At 45.2% G+C, this 18,873-nt stretch overlaps 1 protein-coding gene across 1 annotated transcript in view; it reads right to left on the bottom strand.

Moving 5' to 3' along the window:
• Positions 1–18,873, bottom strand: part of LOC102483893 (NACHT, LRR and PYD domains-containing protein 1) — a gene marked incomplete at its 3' end in the record, with an annotated part of 41,330 nt that overhangs the window by 16,733 nt on the left and 5,724 nt on the right. The window contains exons 5-8 of the mRNA XM_027766983.1: positions 16,394–17,792; positions 10,536–10,706; positions 6,550–6,720; positions 2,865–3,035 (exon numbers count right to left, since the gene is read on the bottom strand). Of these exons, the coding sequence (XP_027622784.1) occupies positions 2,865–3,035; positions 6,550–6,720; positions 10,536–10,706; positions 16,394–17,792 (1,912 nt within the window). The remainder of the gene's footprint in view (positions 1–2,864; positions 3,036–6,549; positions 6,721–10,535; positions 10,707–16,393; positions 17,793–18,873) is intronic.

Here is an 18,873-nt window from a genome sequence, read left to right as displayed (position 1 = left end):
AAGAGTGTGTATATTATATATATATATATATATGAATGCATATATTCTATATATATATAATCATAATCATGCTACCATTTGTTTTCCATCCTATTAGGAGTTTGGGCACAAACGCATACACACTTGGCATGTTTTTCAAGACACTGGGGCCAGGATTTGAACCCCATGGTCAACCTTGTGTAATCCAGCTTCCTTAACCACTAGGCCATCAGGCTGGCTTGAGTTTGACCCATTATACCCCTTCATTTGTCAGTCACTGGATGCAGGCTGGTCCAGGGGTGGGCATGGCCTTGGGTGAGGTGGTTCTCAGGGGTATTTCTTCATTCTGGTGGGAATCTGGGCAGAGCCTCATAGTCACAGAATAGCCTGCCCTATGACCTTAAAATTACCACCTCGTGCATGGGGCCTGAGATTTCCTTCCTAGAGGCTAGAAGTTCTAGAAAAAAGAGAGCTGATTCCTTTCTCACTGACTTTACGTTTTAGAGTTTCCATGGGATTTGGGATCATTACTGTCTTCTCTGGACCTCTGCATCCTCAGTCTCTAACATGGACTAAACCATCCTGCACCCTGTGAAGGGTCGTATCTTCCTCACCTGTAATTGCTATCAGAGCTGTTCTTCCCCTGGGGAGAGGATGGAGCCCTCAAAGTAGAAGGCAGTCCTTCTCTGCTAAGTCCAGGGGTTTTATGAAGGAAGGAGGCAGAAACTTTCAAAAGACTTTAGTGAGCCACACTCCTTGGAGGGCCAAGGTTTGACCAGGCCCTGTTGAGTGGAAGCCTGAATCCAGATCTGCCCACAGAAGCCGTGCTCTGGGTATGGTCTCCAACAGAGGAGAGATACTAAGAGTTAAAAATGTTCTTAGTCTGGCTCAGCAGTACAGTGGTTAAACATTGTGCATTGGAAGCTGGATCCCACATGGTAGACCATGGCTTGAATCCTGGCCCCCATATTTTCAAAAACATACTCACAGGTGTACTTGTGTACCCCAAATCCTGATGGGATGGAGAAATGGAGGAAAAGTGATTGTGGCATTACCATGCCCCATTGGGGGTACTTTCTCTGGCAAGCATACATACCCTTTGGCTATAAAAGAAAAAAAACTAAACTAACAAAACCCAACTTGGTAGGGAGTGGGCTGGGAGAGCTGTGAAGGTGCCAGGCCCTAGGACAGAGTAGTCTTGGTGTAAAAAGCATTTCAGCTGCTGAAGACCCAAGAGTAGACTGTTTATTCCCCTTAGTTCGGGGATTAAAAGTTGGAGACTTGGCTGAGAAAAGCCCAGGGCCCAAGTTTCCCAGACCTGCTTGGTTTGGGAGCCAGTCAGAGCCACAGAGTAGGACTGGTGGGTGCTGGATGTGGCAAAGAGGCTCGGTCAGTTCTCTGATTTGTGGGGCCGTGGCCAGGAGCCGTAGGAAAGCATTTAGCCAGAAACAGCCCATGAGATTGAATTCAGAGAGGCAGAGCAAAGAAGTGACCCAGAGATGGTGTGGGGGTGGACACTCAATGAGAGACATGATCTTCAGACCCTACAGGATGGGGAATGAGGTCTGTGGGTAGTCCATGCCAGCCTCACAGGGCCCTTCCTGCTCCAGGGCCTTCCCACACTCTCCTTGGCCTGGACTGCTCTCCCAGTGTGTCCTGGCCAGTGCCTATTTATCCTTCAGGCCACAGTCTGATGTCACTTCCTAAGAGAGGCCCTCCCTGGCCCTTCAGTCTAATTTCATCCTTCCCTGACATTACACCCACATAATACCCTGTGCTTGTCCTTCACAACACTTAAGGAGCACCTAAGTACATATTCGTGTGTTAATATGTGACCAACATCTATGTCTTTCCTACCAGAGTGCAATCTTTTTTTTTTGAGAGTTTTTTTTTTCTTTTCACTATAGGGCGCGTGCGCTCGCCAGACAGACAGAGAGAGACATACAGACAGAAAGCGAGAAATCACCCCCCAGGGGGGATGGTCACGCCGCAATCCCTTCTCCTCCATTCTCCTCCCGGGATCTTGGGCACGCACGCACACGCGCCCGGCGTGAGTTTTAAGCCACCGGGTCTGGGACACGAACCGCGGTCGACTACGTGGGAGTCCAGCGACATAGCCATTACGCTAACTGCTGGTTCCCCCAGAGTGCAATCTTCAGGAGGACAGAGCCTGCGTCTGTCTCTTCAGTGTTGTCTTCTCCATGACTTAGCCCAGTTTCTCACCCATGGAGGCATATGGTGTTGTTGTTTTAGAGAGGTTTTTGCTATAGGGTGTGTGTGCTCATCTGAGAGACAGAGAGAGATAGAAAGTGAGAAATTACCTCCCAGGGGGGATGGCCATGCCACAGTCCCTTCTCCTCCATGCTCCTCTTAGGATTTTGGGCACGCACACACATGTGCCTGTGGTGAATTTTAAGCCACTGGGTCTGAAACTCAAACTGGGGTCAACTACGTGGGAGTCCAGTGACGTAACCATTATGCCATCTTCTGACCCCAGAATACGGTGTGTTAATGAATGAATGAATAAACACAGCACTGCCCCAGAGTGAAGAAGGGAACCTTGGAGTCCTCTTAGAACATACAGCTTCACTATAGTTATAATTTGATCATGGCTATTTCCCAGCACTGCCCTTGGTTTTCCATACTTTATTTCATTACAGTCCGTGAGGTGGACACGATATTCTCATTACACAGATGAAGAAACTGAATCTTAGAGAAGACAGTGACTTGTTCCAATCATGCAGCATGAGAAAGGAGTAGAATTGGTAAGGAACCTGGGCTGATTATGGACTTATTCATACTTTTTCCTTCCCTTGTCCAATCCCCTGCCACCTACCACCCTACCCATCCTTGCCCTCTGCCCAGAAGGGACCCCAGGGCCTTACCATAGGAGTGTGAGTTGGCAGGCAGGATGTTTCAGCCCCTCACTGAGCAGCCCCACACCGAGGTCACCCAGGCAGTTGTGAAGCAGGTCCATCTCAGTCAGGTTGGGGTTGGCACTGAGCACAGTAGCTAGGTTCTGGCAGCAGCTGGACGTGAGGCCACAGCTGACCAGCCTACAGGAGAGATGAACACAGGCTACAGTCATTGTCCTGAGAGCTTGCTCCTCTGGGTAACTGGGGTCTGGTCTCTTTTTAGTAGCTATGGCTACTTGAGGGTCCTGGGATGACATTAGTGGAAGATAAACCTTTCTTGGCTTGCATTAAGCAGGGAGATTTTAATTTTTCTCTTGCAGCCAAGCATCTTTCAGGATGTAGGCAGCCCTTCTTTCTCACTCCCAGTGAGACTCGTATGAATCCTGCCCACATGCCATCTCAACCTAGTCCAAATAATCTACCTGGCTCTAACCATTAACCACATTGGCACTGTAAACACCAGAGGTGTCAACCTTAGAATGCCTTGGCAGGTTTCAGTATTATAGGCCAAGAGAGAAATGAGTGAGTTCCCAATAAAGCAAAAGTGGAGGAGGAGTGTAGTGGCTTCAGCTGGAGTTGAGGACCGGTGTTCTCCACGACATATGAAGGTCTGGAATATGTGCTGTCCCAGGACAGGGCCATGGTTGTCCCCCAGGTGTTGTGCTGAGCAGTGCTGGGCTCTTGGCCTGACGTGGCTTATCTAGGTGGAGAGCTGGCCCTGTGGAAAGGTCAGGGTAGCTTGGCCTATTGTGGGCCTGAGAGAGAAAGAAGGAGGTTAATTGGGACCCACTTAATCTTAGTAAGCAATGTACTCCTTGATTAGTACAATCTTTTTATTTGCTTACTTTTCTTTCCTTCCTTTCTTCCTTTCTTTCTTTCTTTTCTTTCTTTTCTTTCTTTTCTTTCTTTTCTTTCTTTCCTTTCTTTCCTTTCCTTTCCTTTCCTTTCCTTTCCTTTCCTTTTCTCTCTTTCTTTCTCTCTTTCTCTCTCTCTCTCTCTCTTTCTTCCTTCCTTCTTTCTTCCTTCCCTTCCTTCCTCCCTTCCTTCCTTCCTTCCTTCCTTTCTTTCTTTCTTTCTTTCTTTCTTTCTTTCTTTCTTTCTTTCTTTCTTTCTTTCTTTCTTTCTTTCTTTCTTTCTTTCTTTCTTTCTTTCTTCTTTCTTTCTTTCTTTCTTTCATAGCCAGAAGGTGTGTGCACTCACCAGAGAGGGGCAGAGCATGAGAGGGAAAGGGAGACAAAGAACCTTCTCCCCCTCACAATGGGACATGATCATGCCATAATCCCTTTTCCTCCATCTTTCCATCCTGTCAGGACCCTGGGCATGCCCACACTTGTGCTGGTGTGTTTCTCAGGCCACCAGAATTGATACTTGCACTGCTCTGTCATGTGGGACACAGTTCTCTTAGCCACTAGGCAATAGGGCTGGCCCAATTAGTACAACTTGTACAACTTTTTTTGAGAGAAAATTTGCAATTCACATACCTTTTACCCAATAATTCTACTTCTTGGAATTTAGGCTACAGGTAATATACTGTCTTAGGATGCTCATTGTCTCAGGCTTAACATCAGGATGTAAGCTGCAGCACTATTTATAGTGGCCAAGACTGGAAATAATCCAGATGCCCATAAATGGCACTAATGAAAACACTGATGGTAAATCCCTGTATTGAAGTTCCATGCTGCCAACAAAACAATGAAACCACTTTGTGGGGCCATCTCCAGGATATACTTTAAATAATGAAGCAAGGTCCAGGGCTGTGTTTGTGATGTGCTATCATTTATGCAAAGGGCAGTGTATGTGCTTTCGTACATGTGTAGGCTTTCTCTGAGGGTTTCCAGTCAGGGGATCCTCTGCCTTTGGGGTCTCATTCTGCTTCTATCACGTTGGCTTTCACAGCGGGACTGCTCATCTCCCAGCAGCACACTCAGAATGTCATCTGCAGACCAAGCTGGCAGCATGTCTCGTAGCACTTATAGGTGCTTGGCTAAGAGTAGCAGCTGGGAAACTGGAAAACCAGGCTTTGACATCAGACCCAGATTCTAATCCTGGTGCTACCTGCTTTCTCGATAGGTGACCTTGGAAATCAAGTAACCTCTCTGAGACTCAATTTTGTCATCATAGCTGTAGAGAGGATTTAGCATTATAGGTGTGACAGAGTTTCTCTCCTTTCAGGATCACTGGCCCCTGATATTGGAAATGTGTCCCAGGTGGCTCCCTTTCCTGTCCCTCTGCCCCATCAACTTCTTCGTCAAGATTACTGGGTGGGGGGGACCAGCAGTTGGTGTAATGGCTATGTCGCTGGACTCCCATGTAGTCAACCGCAGTTCGAGTCCCGGACCCAGTGGCTTAAACTCACGCAGGGCGCTTGTGCGTGCGTGCCCAAGATCCCAAGAGGAGAATGGAGGAGAAGGGATTGCGGCATGGCCATCCCCCCTGGGGGGTGATTTCTCGTTTTCTGTCTGTCTGTCTGGAGAGCACATGCGCCCTGTAACAAAAAACAAACAAACAAACAAAAACCTCTCCAAAAAAAAAAGGTTACTGGGTGGGGAAACAGACGATGGCCCTGAGAAGGGGAGAGGTTTGGCCTTGGGAAAAAGGAAGGAAGAGCAAGGTAGGGCTAGAGGAGAGAATGAGGATGTCTCAGGACTATGAGGGGGTGAACAGAGTGTGTGTGCGCATGCCCATGTGTACACGTTTACAACTTTGCGTACCAGGGGAGGGGGACCAGGGCAAACAGGGAGAGATGAACAAGCCACTCTTGTTTCTATATGGTAGAAGGCATGGCTCTGTCCTTTCTGGTGAAGAGAGAAGTAAAAGACTGAATTCAGTACAGACCACACCAGTGAGTTCAGCTCTTCATAACCGATTCCTAGGCCAAGCCCTATTCCTAGGCAGGCCACAGCTGGTGAGAGGAGAATAATAGCAAATACTTTTCTGAGCATTTTACCCATTAATCCTCACACAGTTTCTATCAAATTGGTACTATTTTTGCCACTCCGTGTGGTGAACTGTGAAAATGGCCACACATTCTCCCCTTAATCCCACTTTGCATCCATGTCCCTTGATGGTGCCCTTACATGATCAAGATTTAGATTCTCTCTCTCTCTCTTTCTTTCTTTCTTTCTTTCTTTCGAGGTTTTTGCTATAGGGCATGTGCACTCACCAGAAATACAGAGACAGAAAGTGAGAAATCACCCCCAGGGGGGATGACCATGCTGAAATTTCTTCTCCTCCATTCTCCTCTCGGGATCTTGGGCATGTATGCACATGCACCCAGTGTGAGTTTAAGGCACCAGGTCTGGGACTCAAACTGCGGTCAACTACATGGGAGTCCAGCGACATAGCCATTACACCAACTGCTGGTCCTTAGATTCTCTTTCTTTATTCCTAGAATCTGGGCTTGGCCATCTTGGGACCCACTTTAACCAATGGGTTTAGAGGAAAGATGACTTAATCTGGGCTTGAGAAGTGTTTGCACACTGGAACGGGCTTCTGTTTCATTTGGAACCCTGAGGCCACTCCACAGGCCAGGTGTGGATGAGCTTACTCCTGAGCCTCTGCAGTACCCCTTCCTTCAATCTTCCCCGTGGTAGTAGGCAGCTCCTTCCACCTCCCTATGCCCATCCCACAAAGTCTATTGAAATGGAGCAATTACTGTATTCTCTGTAGCTTGCAGCTCGGCTGTCTCAATCCGTGGCAAAGGTGCTTGGCTCCGGCATCTGTTAGCATGTTGAAGCTCACCTCCAGCTCAGTCAGGGTCTGGCTGGTATTCAGCCCAAAGGCAAGGTCTTTGCAGCACTCAGCTGTGAGGCCACAGCCAGCCAACCTGTGGGAGACACATATCCATGGGCTTGGGTTTACTCACCTGTTGATTCAGCAAACACCCATGAGCACTCACTGAACCACCTGCTGCAGGCCAGGTGGAGGTCAGTAGGAATTCCTCTAGGTCCCCCAAATACCTGGGGTTTCGGGAGGCAGAAATAGAAACAAATAATATTGGGACTAGCAGTTAGCATAATGGCTATGTCGCTGGACTCCCACGTAGTCGACCGCGGTTTGAGTCCCGGACCCGGTGGCTTAAACTCACACTGGGTGCATGTGAGTGCGTGCCCAAGATCCCGAGAGGAGAATGAGAGAGAAGGGATTGCGGTGTGGCCATCCCCTCTGGGGAGTGATTTCTCCCTTTCTGTCTCTCTGTCTCTCTCTGTCTGTCTGGAGAGTGCATGTGCCCTATAGCAAAGAAAAAAAAAAAACAGAAAAAAACCCCAAATAATATTAAGTCAGTTTTTGGATATATCTGACCAAACCCACCTGATGTTTTCCATATTACTCAGTAAAATTCAGGTCCTTATACTGGTCTACAGGATCCTTTTTCCTTTCTTCTGACTTCCCTCCCCCCCCCTTTTCTTTTCTCTTTTATTTTTCTCTTTGTTTTTTCTTTTCTTTTTTCTTTTCTTTTCTTTTCAATTGACAGAGGGCTTGTAAACTGGCCAAAGAGAGACAGAGAGATCGTGAGAGAAGAGGGAGAAATCACCCGCAATGGGGGTGGTCATGCTACAAGCTCTTCTCCATTTCTCCATCTTGTCAGGATTTTGGGCATGCACGCTCATGCACCTGGACAGGAGAGTACTAACAAACACTGCTTTAAGCACTTTATTCATTAATCCTTACACAGTTCCATCAAGTTGGTACTATTATCATCACCCTTGGTGGTGAACTGTGAAAATGGCCAAAAGTTTCCCCTCTGCATCCATGCTCCTTGGTAGCGTCCTTCCAACAAGAACTAGAGTCTATTTCTCTATCCCTAGAATCTGGGTTTTGCCATCATGGGACCTATTTTGACCAGTGGGACAACAGCAAATGTGGCTCATATTGAGGCTTGAAAAGTGCTTGCACACTGGTGTAAGACTTTTGCTGCATCTGGAGTCTTGAAGTCATTTCTTTTTTTTGGAGAGGTTTTTGCTACAGGGCACGTGTGCTCGCCAGAAAGACAGAGAGAGACAGAGAGACAGAAAGTGAGAAATCACCCCCTAGGGGGGATGGCCACACCGCAATCCCTTCTTCTCCATTCTCTCAGGATCCTGGGCACGCACACACACGCGCCTGGCGCGAGTTTAAGCCACCGAGTCCCTGACTCGAACCACAGTCGACTACATGGGAGTTCAGCGACATAGCCATTACGCTAACTGCTGGTCCCTGAAGTCACTTTCTCAGGCCACGTGTGGATGAGCTTCCTCCTGAGCCTTAGTGGTTGAAGTTGCTGCCACTTTCTGAGAAAATAGATGCTGGAGGAGGCAGTAGCACAGGGCTAGATGGTCAGAAGGGCCAATGATTTGGATTAAATAATGTTCTATGGCCACCATCTTGACTTTCTTAATTTTATCTTTGAATTTGTGTTTTATAAGGAAGTCTGAAAGAATAGTAAAGCAACTCATGTGATCCCATCCCCTGTTACTTCCCTCCCTATACAGGCAGAGTTCTTATTCACTGGCTTCTCTACCTCCTGGTATTATGGGCCCCCCACTCAGCTTTCCCCTCAGCACAGTGACTCTTGTAATCTCCTATCCCTAGTGGGGACCTGCAACAGGCATAGAGAGGGTCAGAGTGGGGCATCTTGGAGTAGAACATCGTGGTAGCTATCCTACGTTGGGCTGGAAAGGTCATGGCACATTGGTGCTTTGGTGCAGGCCAGTTTCTCTCACACTGCTAATCCAGATACGTAGTGCATCCTTGCATTACTCTGCAGGAAGGGATTGGTGTCTGCCATCTGCTGAAGGTTTGGATGAGAGGCCCATGGAAAGGGGAGATGTCTGCCTTAACTTTTCCACCCACTCTGGGGCCCAGAGTTGGGTCTTGCAACTGGTGAGAGGAGGAGGGGCACTTAGAATGTTCATATTTTACAGTGTCCTTGGTTTTGTGTCTCCATGGACAATTTCTTTCTCTGCTCCCAAACCTGAGCTTCAGAGTATGGCCCAAGAAAGCCAGAGGTCCAACTGGCAGATTTCCCATGCAGACAGGACTCTGTGCTTTCCACCTGCCATATCTCACAGCTGAGGGCCTACTTCCCAGATGGCTGCTTTGTGGAGCCCACATCCTTCCTGGATGCTAAGTTCTGTTCACCTGTCTTAACTGATTTCCTGCTTGTTAATATGCTCATTTCCTTTTACTGTGAGATAGGTACTTTTGTGCCAATCTCTCTCTTCTACAGTGTTTTGCAACATGGTATCCACAGAAGGAGATTTGAGTTCAGATTTATGAAGACATTTCTCCCTTTGTGCAGCAGGTTCAGTGGGGGTCAAGGATTTCTCTGAGCCTCCCAGTATTCACATGTTTGGCTACTGTGCACCTGGACCTGTCTAGACACTTCATGGGTGGAGACTGTCTAACTTTTTGTGTCTGGAAGGTGAGGTTAGAGAAGAAAGACTTGGGCTGACCCTGGTCCCTGAAATGTGGAGGCAAGCCTCAGATGTAGATACCTTCTGAAAGGATCTGCAATTACCCTGTCCTTTCTCACTTTTTGGGTCTGGGAGGTGAGGTTAGAGAAGAAAGGTTTTGGCTGACCCTGATCCTTGAAATGGGACAGATGTAGATGCCTCCTGAAAGGACCTGAAATTTGCCTGTCCTTCTTAGCTTTTAGAGTCTGGAAGCTGAGGTTGGTGAGGAAAGACTTACACAGACTCTGGTCTCTGAAATGGGGAGCCCTCAAAGAAACTTGAAGCCAGCAAGCACAAGATCACACTTATGACATCCTATTCCCTAATCACTTCTCTTTCGGTATTCTCCATCTTGGTGAAGGTGCCAAAGTATCCTCAATCTTTCTCTCTCACTTTCTCCCAAAATTTGTTCTGAATCCAGTTGATTTTACTTTTATAGGTCTCTTGAATCCATCCACTTCTTTTTATCTCCATTGCCAGTGTCATAGTCCAAGGTATTATTGTGTCTTACTGAAGCAACTATAATTTTCCTTAGTCCAGTTTATCACCATCTTTATAGGAACTACTGCAAATTTTCTACTGACTGGTTTCTCAACCTCCACTTTTGCACCCTTCCAATCCATTTTAAAAATATAACCTGTTTCTATTTTAAAAACATGCTGATCTTCTCAATTTGTTACTTAAAATCCCATTGCATTAGGAAAAGACTCTAAATCCCAACATGGCCTACAAGGCCTTGCATGCTCTCCTGCTGATCTCTTCTTTTTGCTTTCTGCCTTTCAGCTACACCAGTCTGCTTTCAATCTCTTGACTATCTTGTCCGTATATATATATGCTACTCCCTCTGTTTGGAATGTCCCTCCACCTCTCCAATTATTTTATCCTCTGTATTCTTCCAATCTCTTTAAAACCTCAAGGAAGGCCCTTATGTGGGCCTACTTTTATATATGTTAGTATGGTTCCTCGATGAATGCTAGTCTTCTGAAAACTCTGTGGGAAAGGAATCCTGCCTGTGTTTTTTTAATTCATCATTAGTTCATCCATCCCCTGTCAGTGCATAGTAACCCTGGCACTTGTCAGTGCATGGCCAGAGAGGGATTCAGTGAATATTCGGTGAATACAAAGATCAATCCATCATCACAGTCTCAGCCTCTGCCTTGGATCTCCTGCCATCCCAGCTTCAGAGCAGAATTTCTGCCAGACTCACCTCAAGGTCTCCAGGTGGCAGCAAGGGCATCTCAGCATCTCACAAAGAGTCTTCACAGCAAAGTAGCTCAGCAAGTTTCCACTTAGGTCCAGTTCCTTCAGGCTCCTGGTGTCCCCAAGATTGGAGAAGAGAATCTGCCAACAGGCATCTGTGACTTGGAACCGCATGAGCCTGAGAGAGGGAAAGAAGAACAGGGGAGATGTAATCTGTGTGTGTGTGTGTGTGTGTGTGTGTGTGTGTGTGCCTGAGGAGCACAGTCCTGTACAACATAATGGTGTTCTATTCCCTTGAGTACTAGGTTGTAACAAGCAGTACTATCCCTAGGGCTGGCTAGCCTCCCTGTTTGCCCTTGTGCCCTTACCACCCTGGGTAGGTGCCCCTTCTGTGTGACTCCTTATTACACAGACCTTACCATAGTGTACTGGTGTATCCATTAAATTTTTTTTTTTATTTTTTATAGTTTTTTTTTTTATCCATTAAATTTTTTTTTTTATTTTTTGCTTGCTTGCTTGCTTGCTTGTTTGTTTGTTTGTTTGTTTGGTGTACTATGACAGTGAATGCCCAGTGTGTTCAGGTTGGCCTAGGATCCAAACCTAGGCGCCCTTTCCATGTGGGTCCAATTTTGCTCAGTGGTGCGCTACACCTGTGTTATTGTCACTGAATCCTGATGTGTTCATTTTGTGTCTATTTCTCCTTCAGCCAGGGAGTTCTTTAAGGGCAGGGGCAGGTAGTTATCATCTTTTTAATCTGAAGTGCCCAGCATAGGGATGATGTAGAGGAGGAGCTTGGTAATTTGGGTAGCCTTTCTTCCTTTGATGCAGACATACTCTTCTTTCTTTCTTTCTTTCTTTCTTTCTTTCTTTCTTTCTTTCTTTCTTTCTTTCTTTCTTTCTTTCTTTCTTTCTTTCTTTCTTTCTTTCTCTGTCTTTCTTTCTTTCTTTCTTTCTTTCTTTCTTTCTTTCTTTCTTTCTTTCTTTCTTTCTTTTTTTAAGAGTTTTCGCTATAGGGTGTGTGCACTCGCCAGCCAGACAGAGAGAGACAGAGAGACAGGAAGCGAGAAATCACCCGCCAGGGGGGATGGACACACCGCAATCCCTTCTCCTTCATTCTCCTCTCAGGATCTTGGGCACGCATGCACATGCACCCGGCATGAGTTTTAAGCCACTGGGTCCGGGACGCAAACCGTGGTTGACTACATGTGAGTCCAGCAACATAGCCATTATGCTAACTGCTGATCCCGACATACCTGTATTTCTTTGGTGCAGTCATTCTGGAGTTCCAGAACCAGAAAGGAAAAGAGGGGATGAGAGGTTGGAACAGAGCCTTGGATGATTTGGAGGATGACTTTGTGATGGTAATGTAGTATATGATCACATACACTACTACCCAGGTTGACATGCATGAGATTTTATCCTCTTCCAAGGATAGCAGGACCATAAAGAGGATCAACAGAGGTGAGATGGCAAAGGGAGAATGTCTTAGGAGAGAACATTTGCAGAACATTTCAGTTTCCTTGTTTCACACACACTATGTTAGGGATCTCATTTACTTCTGGAGCTTCAAAAACTCAATATATTTTCCCAAGTTTCAGACTAAGATTCCTATTTTCTTACCAGAATCTCCACTTAATCACCCCAGTAACTACTTCACCTAATAGGTCCCAGTATGTCCCTAGAGTTAAATCATCTGTCCCCTCAAGTCTGCAGAGCCATGCCGAGGTGAGGAGCAGAGGTTCTGGAGTCAGGTAAGTGACTCCATCTGAGTTCCAAATCTCTATGCCTCACTCAAGTCTTTTCAGCTACAGAAAGAGGACAACAATAGCATCTGCTATGGAGAGTTTTGCTGAAGATTAAAAGATATTACAGAATATCCCAAAGTCCTAATGTAGTTTTAAGCTTTAACAACTTCAGAAACAAATGCAACAAGTACATTCCACAACCATCATTCGAGTCCCCCCTTTTTTAATTGCTGAGGATGCAAATACTCATTAGAGAGAGAAAGAGAGACAGAAAGAGGGAAAAAACATTCTTTTAATAGGGCATGGTCATGCCATAATCCTTTCTCCTCCATTTCTTCATCTTGTCAGGAATTGGGGCACATACACACATGAGCCAATACATTTTCCAAGTCACTGGGGCTGGGATTTGAATCATCATCAGTCATGTAGGATCTTGTTCCCTTAACCACTAGACTATGGTCTAGTCCCAAAATGCTGTCATTTGAAAGCTTAATTATTTTAATTATTTTTACATTTATTTAGTTCTGTGAAATTTGAATAATAAATTTTTACTTTTCATTTCTATCAATGTTTGCCATCCAATTTGGGAGGACTGAAAGAAAAATTAAAAGCTTTTTATTCAAAATACGCAGTGTTTAATTATGAACCAAATATGCAGAATTGCCCAAATAGCCACCTTTATTTCTTTAATATCTCTGGTTGGTTGGTTGGTTGGTTGGTTCTCCTTTTCGTTCCTATAGCCGTTGGTCAGTCTTTATTTCTTCCTGGACTTTTTTGTTTGTTTACAGTGGCCTTCTTACTGTTCTGCCTGCCTTGTGTGACTGACTCAGTGCTTTTAAAATTTCCTTTCCCACTAGCAGCTGAGGCCTCTGCCTTTGCGTAGAATTCTCTCCAGGCTCCATTAAAAATTTTTTAATTTTATTTTATTTTTTCCCCATTTATTTCAAAGTCTCTGTGGCCTGGTTTCCTTGGTTCTTTGCTCCCCATCTTGCCTCTATCTCTGTGCCTGCTCAGAACTCTTTTGAAGTCCCCATGTCAGGCCTCTGCCACCTGTAATACCTACACCAGGTTCTTTAAGACATATTCGCATTTATAGACATGAATAATTATTAATAGAAGCAGCCTAACATAGACAAGAATAAGTGAATGGTCAAATCAGTCATGGCACATTCCCTATGGAATATCATGGGGTCATTTAAAATGGTGTGGCATGAGACTACTTAATAACATGAAAAAAAGCCTTAATATATTAATAAAATAAAACCGACTAAAATAAAATGTGCAGTGTGTTTTAACTTTTCCATGTAAATATGCATAGAAAAAAGACTAGAAGGATATACCTCAATACTTAATGATATTGGCACAAAAACAGGCATGTGGACTAATGGAACAGAATATAGATCCCAGAAATAAACCCCAAAATATACAGCCAACTGATTTTTGACAAAGAGTACCAGTCAATCTTGTGGGTAAAAGAAAATCTCTTTAGCAAGTGGTGCTGGAAAAACTGGGTCTCCATCTGTAAAAAGAAGAAACTGGGTCCCTGTCTCTCACAATTAACAAAAATCAACTCAAAATGGATCAAAGATCTAAACCTAAGGCCTCAAACTATAAATCTCCTGGTGGAAAATACTGAAGAAACTCTGAGAGACATTGAGTTAGGCAAAGACTTATTAATTCTTAAATAAGGCCCCTAATGTACAGGCAATAATCCCTCAAATGGACAAGTGGGATTACATCAGGTGAAAAAGCTTCCAGTCAGGAAAAGAAACAATAATTACAGTGAATTTACAACCCTTGGAATGGGAGAATATATTTGTAAACTATGCCTCGTATAAGGGACTGATAACCAGAATATACAGGGAGTTAAAACAACTTACCCGAAAAAACATAATCAACCCAATTAAAAGATGGAGAAATGAGCTGAAAAGGCAACTCTCTAAGGAAGACATATGAACAGCCAAAAAGCATATGAAAAAATGCTCAACATCCCTTATTGTAAGGGAAATGTGAACAAAACCACAGTGAGATACCATCTAACCCCAGTCAGAATGGCTAAGATTAAAAAAGTAAAAAAAATGGTAAGTGCTGGCAGACTGTGGAGAAAGGGAACTTTCCTACATTCTCGGTGGGAATGTAAATTAGTACAGCTACTGTGGAGAACAATTTGAAGGTTCCTCAGGGACCTATAAGTAGAACTACCATATGATACAGCAATTCCACTCCTGGGTATCTACCTGAAGGATGGGAATACACTAAGAAAAGTACTTGCACATTCATGTTTATTGTGGCATTATTCACAATTGCTAAGGCATAGAACCAACCCAAATGTCCAAAAACAGATGAATGAATTTAAAAAGCTACCCTACGGGATACTACTCAGACAAAAAAATTAAGAAGACCCTGGCATTTGACAGAAAGTGGGCAAATATGGAAGATTTGCTGCAAAGTGGAGCAAACCAGATTATGAAAGAGAGACAATGTATGTCCTCACTTAATATAAACCGAATGTCTGCACTCCATGCCCCAGACAGAGACAATGTATGTCCTCACTTAATATAAACTGAATGTCTGCACTCCATGGCCCAAACAAAAAGATCAGAAGATATAAAGCAGGGAGAACAATGTGGATACTAGTGACAGTGTGGGAGGAGGGTAGGAAATAGAGTAGGGTGAGAGGAAGAGAATCAAGAAGAAAAGAAAAGCAAAACATTTAAGGGACACAAAAATGGAAAATGATCCATGATGATAATGTGTATAATAATATCTTTAACGGGACTAATATAAAGTGTATTCATGCTGGGAAAAATTCATTTTGCAAGCTGTAATGATATACAGTGATTGAATGTATAAAATCCTTTGGAAAGGATTTGTGTTTCAAAAAAAAAAAATTAATTGCCAGTACATGGGCAGCCTAGAGAGAAACAGAGACCCAAGAGAGAGAGAGGGAGGTAGAAGAAGAGAGAGAAAACCTAGTAGGACATGGTCGCACTAGTATCTTCTCCATTTCTCTTTCCCATTGAGATTTTGGGCACATGTGCCTATGTGGCCAGCATGTTTTTGAGCCATCAGGGCCAAGAGTTAATATGTAATTGGCCATGTAGGATCCAGCTACACTAACCATTAGGTGACAGAGTTTTTAAAATCTGTGATCTGTAGGGCTTAGTGTAAAATTAGTACTTAATAAGTATTTATGAAATGAGCCATCTAAAGGGAGAGAGAGAAATATGCCAATACTGTACGATTAATACTTTCACAGAGAGAAGGGAACCTGGTTGTCGAGGCTGTGATCTGTAGGACTTAGCATGACGTTAGTACTTAGTAAGTATTTATGAAATGAGCCATCTAAAGGGAGAGATAGGAATATGCCAATACTGTACGATTAATACTTTCACAGAGAGAAGGGAACCTGGTTGTTGAGGCTGGAAGATTGTTAAAGAAAGCTGGTCTGTCACTCTCAGAGGGTGCGGTTCAGGTTGAATGCCTGGGGCAACAGTGGCATCCTTGACACAAAGGAAAAGTCAGTTGCAAGGAAAAATAGACTCCCTTGAAGATACATGCATTCTGAAGTGATGGGGAAAGACATCAGGGCCTAAACACAGAGGTAGGAACAGAGGCAGTACAATGCAGGGCCACAGCAGGCCTCTCCAGTAGCAAGCAGGGCCCTGTCATATAGTTGGATCTTGTAGAGGCTCTTAGGTGAAAGGAGAAGGGCAGTCAGGTTGGGCAGTTAGAAGTCACTAGTGGGGGCCAGACAGTGGTGCACTGGTAAATCACAATGCTTTGCAAGGCCTTCCTTGAGTATATGGACACATGTGCCCATGATCTGAGCTGGCTGAGACTCAGGTGAATTATGGCATAAAGACCCTGTTGGAGGAGCTTTCCTATATGTCTCTGTTTCCCTCTCTCATGGAAGATATAAACAAACATACAAAAAATTGCAGATTTTCAGTGAGCCTAATAATCTGCATTTTGGGGGCTGGCAAGTGGCATGGTGGTTGAGGCACTGGACTCCCACATGGCTGACTGCAATTAGAGACCTGGACCTGGTGGCATATGTTCTCATTCTCTGTCTCTCTGTCTGTCTCTGATCAAATGGAAGAATAACAATAAATAAAGCTGGAGGAAGGGGTGCTGGACCTTGGCCTCTTCCTGGGCCCATCGCAGTAGCTCCCACTTCCTCTTTTGAGATAGCTGGCAGTGGAAAATGTTCTCCATCTCTCTCATGCCCTGTTCACTTAAAAGGCCAAATAGGAAGCGCATGGTTGGTGCTCCAAACCAGTCATGCATTCTGCATACTTTTAGAAACTTCTTTATACTGATGTTGTTAGGCTGTTTGCTTCTCTTCTTTTTATCCCCCAAGGCACAGGACATTGCTGCAAAGAACTCCTGGAAAAGGTGAGTGAAGCTGTAGCTCAGAGAGAGAGTGTTAGTTTGAAGAACACCCATCTTCAAAAAAGTGAAGACAATGACCTCATCTAACCCATGCTTCCGGAAATCTCCTGAACTGAACAGGGTCTTTCCTTGGAGGATGCCCTCAGTAGCCAGAGAGCAGATGCCCCTCAGTTGGGTTCCCAGGGATTGAGCTGACAGAGCCTGGGAAATGTAGTGCAGAAAGAGAGCTGTGGTGGTCTGGGAGGTCACTGTGGGCTCTTCCCCCCGCTCCATCTGCTCCTTCAGGCAAGTGCAAACCATCCAGGACACCAAGGGCGTGAGGCACAGGGTCAAGAGTGCTGGGTTTGATTCAACCAAGCTCAAGGCTCTGATGGCTTGGCTCTCATCTGTGAAATACTTGTAGAAATAATCCTTCCTGCTTGACTCAGAGAATCCTAGGACCTCCACCCAACGTGGCCGCTTCAAAGAAAGACTGAATTTCTGTAGAACTGTGGTCCGGACTGTGATTAGCAAGGAAACCTCGGGAAGGATGGTTCTCCTTAGCAGACTGCCCAGCAGTGCCTGCACTGGCTGTGGTTGGCTCCAGGGCAGACAGAGGTCAGGACTCTGCTCTTCCAAGACCCATTTTGGCTCATCCAAACCATCAAAGATGAGGAGCAGTTGACCTGGCTGAGACAGAATCTGTTCAATGGTAACTGGATGGACACCTGTTTCTTTTCTTAGGAGATCAATGAGGCTCATCATCTTGGATTGGGCCAGCTCTCTGCAGCTGAAGTAGAAGATGTGCTGGAAGCGGTCCCTATACAGCTGGCCTTCCTCCCAGGCTCCCCTCACTTGGCTGGCCAGAGTTGACTTCCCAATCCCAGCAGTCCCCTGCAGTATGACTATATGTGGTCCTTTCTGGGTACCCAGGCCTGAGCCAAATAAGTCTGTGATCTCAATCAAATGTCCTTGCCTCTTTGCCATACTGTGATGCCAGCTTCCCCTGACCAACGGCTTGTGGTACCTAGGGTGAGGCCTGTGTAGAAGTAGCATCTGTGTGAATTTTTCATTCAAATATTTACTTTTCCAGGGCAGTACAGGGCAGAACTTCTCTTCCATCTGGTCCTGGTATCTTTCTGGGACTTCTGAGTAAGGGAGAGAAACATGGAACATAAAGGTACAGATTAGATGTGTTCATTTGTCCGTCTATTTGTCATTCATTCAACACCTGTTTCAGATACTTCCTTCTAGCCACTCACATCACTGGCTGCAGACACTGATATATTCTTACTAGTATAGTGGAAGGAACATGGGTTTGGGATAGAAGATCTTGTCAAGTCCTAATTCAACCAATTCATATTCCCTGTATGACATTCCTTTATTTAAACATTTGTCGAGGGCTTGTTATGTGCTAGGGTCTGGGGATAAAGAGTGAACAAAACAGACAATTCTTAGGGCCAGCAGGTGGCATAATAGTTAAAGTGTTGGAATCCCGCCTGGCCTACCATGGTTTGAGTTCCTGACCTGGTGGTTTGAAAATCACATTAGGTGTGTATGTGTGCATGCCCCAAGTCTCAGGAGGAGAATGGAGAAGGGATTGCAGCATGGCCATACCCCCAGGGAATGATTTCTCATTTTCCCTTTCACCATCTCTCTGGCGAATGCATATGCCCTATTGGCAAAAACCAAAAAGGAAACAAATATAACCAGACAGCTCTTGGCGCTCATCAAGTTTATGACTTGGGCCATTAGCACCAGAGAGCCTCTGTTTTCTCGTATGTATGTTGGAGATTATGGTACCTCTTTGTAGGAGGTCATGGAGATAGGGACTGTGGCAGATGGTGCTAGGTCCTGAGAACATCCCTTCAACACCCACTACATCAGTACATGCCAAAAGTGTCCTCTGCAAGCACCTGTGATCTTCTGTCCTGATGGCTATCTTTTGGCCTATATGTGAGGCAGGCTGGAAAGTTAGGAAGTTAATACTCTAGGAGATGCCCTCAATAGGCCACAGATGGGGGACTCTTGTTCTCAAAAGAAACAACTGTGGGGAACCAGCAGTTAGCGTAATGGCTATGTCGCTGGACTCCCACGTAGTCGACCTTGGTTCGTGTCCCAGACCCGGCGGCTTAAAACTCACGCCGGGCGCGTGTGCGTGCGTGCCCAAGATCCCGAGAGGAGAATGGAGGAGAAGGGATTGCGGTGTGGCCATCCCCCCTGGGG

The sequence above is a fragment of the Tupaia chinensis genome, unplaced genomic scaffold, assembly GCF_000334495.1.
Source record: "Tupaia chinensis unplaced genomic scaffold, TupChi_1.0 Scaffold143814_1, whole genome shotgun sequence".
Taxonomy (NCBI): domain Eukaryota; kingdom Metazoa; phylum Chordata; class Mammalia; order Scandentia; family Tupaiidae; genus Tupaia; species Tupaia belangeri.
Note: the sequence above shows the minus strand (reverse complement) of the source record. Positions and strands in the feature narration are given on the sequence as shown.